This window comes from Lynx canadensis, chromosome D1 (assembly GCF_007474595.2).
Source record: "Lynx canadensis isolate LIC74 chromosome D1, mLynCan4.pri.v2, whole genome shotgun sequence".
Taxonomy (NCBI): domain Eukaryota; kingdom Metazoa; phylum Chordata; class Mammalia; order Carnivora; family Felidae; genus Lynx; species Lynx canadensis.
The window spans coordinates 59,715,828-59,720,497 of NC_044312.2; the positions used below are offsets into that span (position 1 = coordinate 59,715,828).

Consider the following 4,670-nt stretch of genomic DNA (forward strand, 5'->3'; position numbering starts at 1 on the left):
AGAACCTCAGACTTAGGGGTCAGCTTCCACCCCTACTTACCGGTGAACTTCAAGCCAGTCCCAGTCCCTCTTTGGGCCTCTCAATAGGAATGATAAAGCAATGAGGCATGTTGCCCCCCAAACGACTCATCTCCAAATTATTTACGAGACACAAGATACACCTGGATCTTATTAAAATAGGCTGTCAGAGGAACCTCATATGACCCATCTTGGATCAAGAAGCATAATTACTAAGGGGCGCCTGGGTGGCGCAGTCGGTTAAGCATCCAACTTCAGCCAGGTCCCGATCTTGCGGTCCGTGAGTTCGAGCCCCGCATCAGGCTCTGGGCTGATGGCTCGGAGCCTGGAGCCTGTTTCTGATTCTGTGTCTCCCTCTCTCTCTGCCCCTCCCCCGTTCATGCTCTGTCTCTCTCTGTCCCAAAAATAAATAAACGTTAAAAAAAAAAAAAGAAGCATAATTACTAGGGCATTGGGAGGCCCCTTTATCTGAGATTGCTGAGCTGGGCTGAGGCTGGGTCACCTAGGCTGGGTGCAGTCAAGGAAGATGTCCAGATGTCAGCAGTGGGAGGGACTCAGCTGAGGAGCCAGAGGTGCAGCATAGGGACCAGGCTGAGCAGGAGAAGCCCAATCCCATGGGACATGGCCCCCGCACTCATGGCCAAGGCATAGAACCGGGCCACCTCCTCGTTGGGGTTGCCCGGGCCGGTCGAACCACATCTGGATGCAGCGGCCGCTCCCTCGGCGTAGTTGCTGAGTTTGTAGGAGTGGCTCCAGATGCCCTCACACAGGGCTGCGGGCGTGGGAAAGTAGGTCTCAAATGTGCGGCAGGTGGCTCCGGCCGGACACTTGTTCGATCCTGCATGGGGAGAGAGGGTGGACACAGACATTCAGCCCCTGGGCCCAGAGCCCATTTCTGGCCACCCCCCCCTGGAGATCCGCACCCAACCCCAGATCCTCGGACCCCGCCTCCATCTCCGCACCCCCAGGCCCTCACCTGAGCTCCAGTCCCAGCCCTTGTGCCAGTTGTTCTTGCAGGTGTAGGACGTGCGACAGTCCTCCCACCATTGCTGACAGTCCTCCTTGCACAGGGGCACGTCCAGGAAGCGTTCCTTGCGCCAGCTCTGGTTCACCTGGGGGGGAGGGGGGGAGGGAGGGCTCCTCTCAGCCAGGGGTGCTGGCAGCCACCGCCTTGACCACCTTGACCGAGCAGGATGGCAGCCCGCTGGGCTGGGGTGAGGGAGAGGCCCGTACCTCCTGGATCCAGGGCCCCAGATTGGGTGAGCACTCGTACAGACAGTTGTCCTGAATGAAGTGGCGCTTGCAGGCAGGCTCTATCTTGCCGCAGTGGTCCAGGTTAAAGTTATACAAGAGGGAGGGGTCCTTGTGCAGCTCCTGGCTGGTGTTGTGTGAGCAGCAGGCGTTCTTCCTCCAGGGAGTGCACTGGGTGGAGAAGACACTGGAACACATGCCTCCCCCACCACAGCTGTCTCCTCCATATTCTGGCTCCTTGGCCCCAGGTAGGGCATCCAGAGGAATACTTGCTGGGGAGGGTGCCTCTATGCCTGGCCCTTGGGGTAGTTATAACAGAACTTTTAACAGAGAGTAAAACAGAGGATGTGGGAGGCATGGGAACCACTGTCTGGGGGAGCAATTATTTTTACAGCTCTAAACAGTTTACAAAGTTATTTCACATGATTCGGGTTATTTATATTACTCATTCCACATCCAGCCCATATTAACTGAATGCTTACCTTCAATCAGGCGTTGTGCTAGGTGCTGAGAATATAGCAGTGAACAAAACAGATCAAATCTCTACCTTTATGGAGCTTATAGTTTTAGTCCCAGGCAGAGGGAAGATACAGATCATTGTAGGCACAGAAAACAACAAGTGCAAAGTCCCTGAGGCTTTGGCACTTTATGCCTTCAACGGTCTAGTGAAAACATCATTACTTCAACTTTGACAGAGTTTACCCTGGGAAATGGTAGGATCAAGATTTTAACTCAGGACAGGGGTGGGGTTGAAAAGCCTGGCTCCAAGCTGTGGTAAGGGTGGAGATGAGGGGGGCTGATCTGCTGTCATCTGGTCTGGAATCCCAGTCTAGTGGACTTCAGATAGGTCCAGAAAGCAGTGGGGAACAGAGGGGCAATGTCTTGCACATGAACCCCGGTGTGGACCTGACTCAACGCGGGAGGCAATCCCAGAGAGGTAAATTCAAGACAGCTAAGACAGAGGAAGTGGTGAAGGTGTCTGAAGAAATCGTTCTAAGCTGGTCCTCCAGAGCTGAGTGATTATGAGCCGATTGCTTAAAATCTCTGAGATGACCTCTAGCACCCAGGGCCAAGTGACAGGGGAGATGTGACAGGTCTGGGCACTCAGGAGAAACTCAGGAAAACCCATGAGGGTAGAACCAAACCTACCCTTCTCCAGCAACCCAGCCCAACCCCAGCACGGCTGACACAGAACATGCTTCCAGGCCTCCCTAACTTCATGCACACTCCTCCTCTGATGCCCCAACTCTCGGTTGCCCTGCAAGAACCCATGCACCTCATCCCTGACCTGCCCACCACAGTCAGTGGTTTCTGCCTCCACAAGATTAATTATATAATGAAAATCACTTGCTGGCCTACAGCAGGGGCTCAACATAGATAAGCACTCTCAGTGCAGCCCCTGTCTCTCAGAATTACAGAATCATCTGTCTCCCACAAAAGTCTGTGTGCCATTTCTTGGAGAAGAAGAAGTGCTCCAGAGGGTTCTTCAAAGCACCCTCTAGAACTTAAAAGGTTCTGAAAATGAAGTGGTGGATACAGACTTCCAGTTTTGGAAGATAAAAAGCTCTGGAGATGGGTGGTGGTGATGGTCCCAAGACAATGTGCATGGATTTAATACCCCTGAACTGGATACTTAGACATGCTTAAAATGGCATATTTTATGTTACTCATATTTTAGCGCATGCACACATGCACAAAGCAAATGATACATCGGAAATGACTCAGAAGTCATGGGGCTCTGGGCTTCCCGCCCTTCACTTCCAGCCCCTGGGTCAGTCTATGCCTTCTTTCCCTGGAAACATCCCCGGCCCTCTAGCAACGTGAGATTTTGTGGGGAACAGAGGAGGAGACCAGGAAGAGTGAAATACTGACATCTCTCACGATCCTGGAGTTCAACCTCAGGCTCAGGTTCCCTGAGTGGCTTCAGGGGCTTTACCTATAAAAGGAGGGCCCTCACCTCCCCTTCTCTGTGGGCAGCAGCATCCTTGGCTCTTGCCTCACTACGCTTGCCACGGCTTGTGCTGTAACCCTGCCACCCGTGTACATGCTGTTCTCTGCTAGGCTGCCCTTTCCTGCTTTGTCTTCCTGGAAATCTCTTACTCATCCTCCAAGGCCAAGGCTGATGGGACCTTTCCTGGGAAGTGTTCCCAGCGTTATCTGATTTGTCACTGTCTCTTCAGGACTTAATAGGGGTGGAGGACCTGGACTGTTCATATGTGTTTGCCGCATTGTGACCTTGAGGGACCTGTCTCCCCTGTACCTCGTCTTTGAGCTGCGTAGGCTGGCACATAGTTAATGCTGGGAAGGGCACTGCCCGACTCTGTCCTAAGCCCTGCTAAAGACTAGCCTTTCAATTCCCACATGTACCTGTGCCCTCTCTGGGCCTCATTTCCCATTTCCTTATCTGAATGAGTAGAGACCATCCACCTACCAATTAGGCCCTTTGGGCATATTCACTGACAAGGCGTGAGGAAAGCACTTGGCCCATAGTGGGTGCCAGAAAATGGTCCCCTCACTACAGTTAATCTGGTGGCCTCCTGGGGATTGCCTCAGCCACCCTCTTGACTCCATTGCTCCCCAAAACTGATCTTCCCATTTCCCAACTTCTTCCATTCTCCCCAACCCTTGACCCCACTCCATCCTCACCTGGTCATGCAGCTTGTCCTCAGGGCCCGGCTTTGTCTTGTGGTGCTTGGCATCCATGCAGACGTTGAGCAGGTCTCTCCTGGCCCCTGGAGTCCTGGACTGGGCACCCCACGCAGTAGCCACCGAAACCAGAAGCAGCAACTGTGTCATCTGCCAGGCCATGTTCATCCATTCCTGCCAGAAAGCCACAGTCAGAGGTGGACACAGCCTGAGAGAGAGGCAGCAGCCATGAGACTCTCCGCCGAGTTTCTTGTCTGCCTGCCAAGCCCAGATCTCTGCCCTCCTCACCCAGCTTATCCCCTAGGACACCTGAGTCAAACAACAAGGGAGATGTAGAGGTCTAGGCCAGAAGGCAAGACCCAAGGGCCTTCTTCCAAGGGCCCTCCAATGCTAGCTTGCTCTACCTTGGTGGGAGCCACCACCCTTCTCTGGATATATCCTTCTGTATTTCACTGGTGGTGTTTCATCCACAGTCTGAGAGTCCTGCCAGCTCGGCAAGTCTTCTCAGATCTGTACAACGGGAACCACAGGAAGTGGTCTGCTGATGAGGGTGGGGAGTGAGAGGAAGAAGTACCTGTCAGCCTCAGCCCATCCCCCACCAGTCCAAGGTAGCCTAGTTTCAGGCCCCCGGAGACTGCCAGTGGGCAGACAGGGATGCTGACCTAGGGCCAGCTGAAGGCCACTGAGCCATTCAGTTACCGCTTATGGTCCTGGACCTGGTGACACGGGAGTTGGGGGATGCTAGGGGTGCAATG

At 53.7% G+C, this 4,670-nt stretch overlaps 1 protein-coding gene across 1 annotated transcript; it reads right to left on the reverse strand.

The window, feature by feature from the left end:
• Nucleotides 1-456: 456 nt before the first annotated feature.
• LOC115524510 (folate receptor gamma-like) lies at nt 457-4,426 on the reverse strand. The gene is given in 7 exon segments (XM_030330852.1): nt 457-705; nt 707-743; nt 746-856; nt 995-1,130; nt 1,252-1,440; nt 3,916-4,089; nt 4,320-4,426. Coding segments are annotated over 6 exon segments (774 nt in total). The 5' UTR covers nt 4,084-4,089; nt 4,320-4,426; the 3' UTR covers nt 457-572.
• Nucleotides 4,427-4,670: the final 244 nt, after the last annotated feature.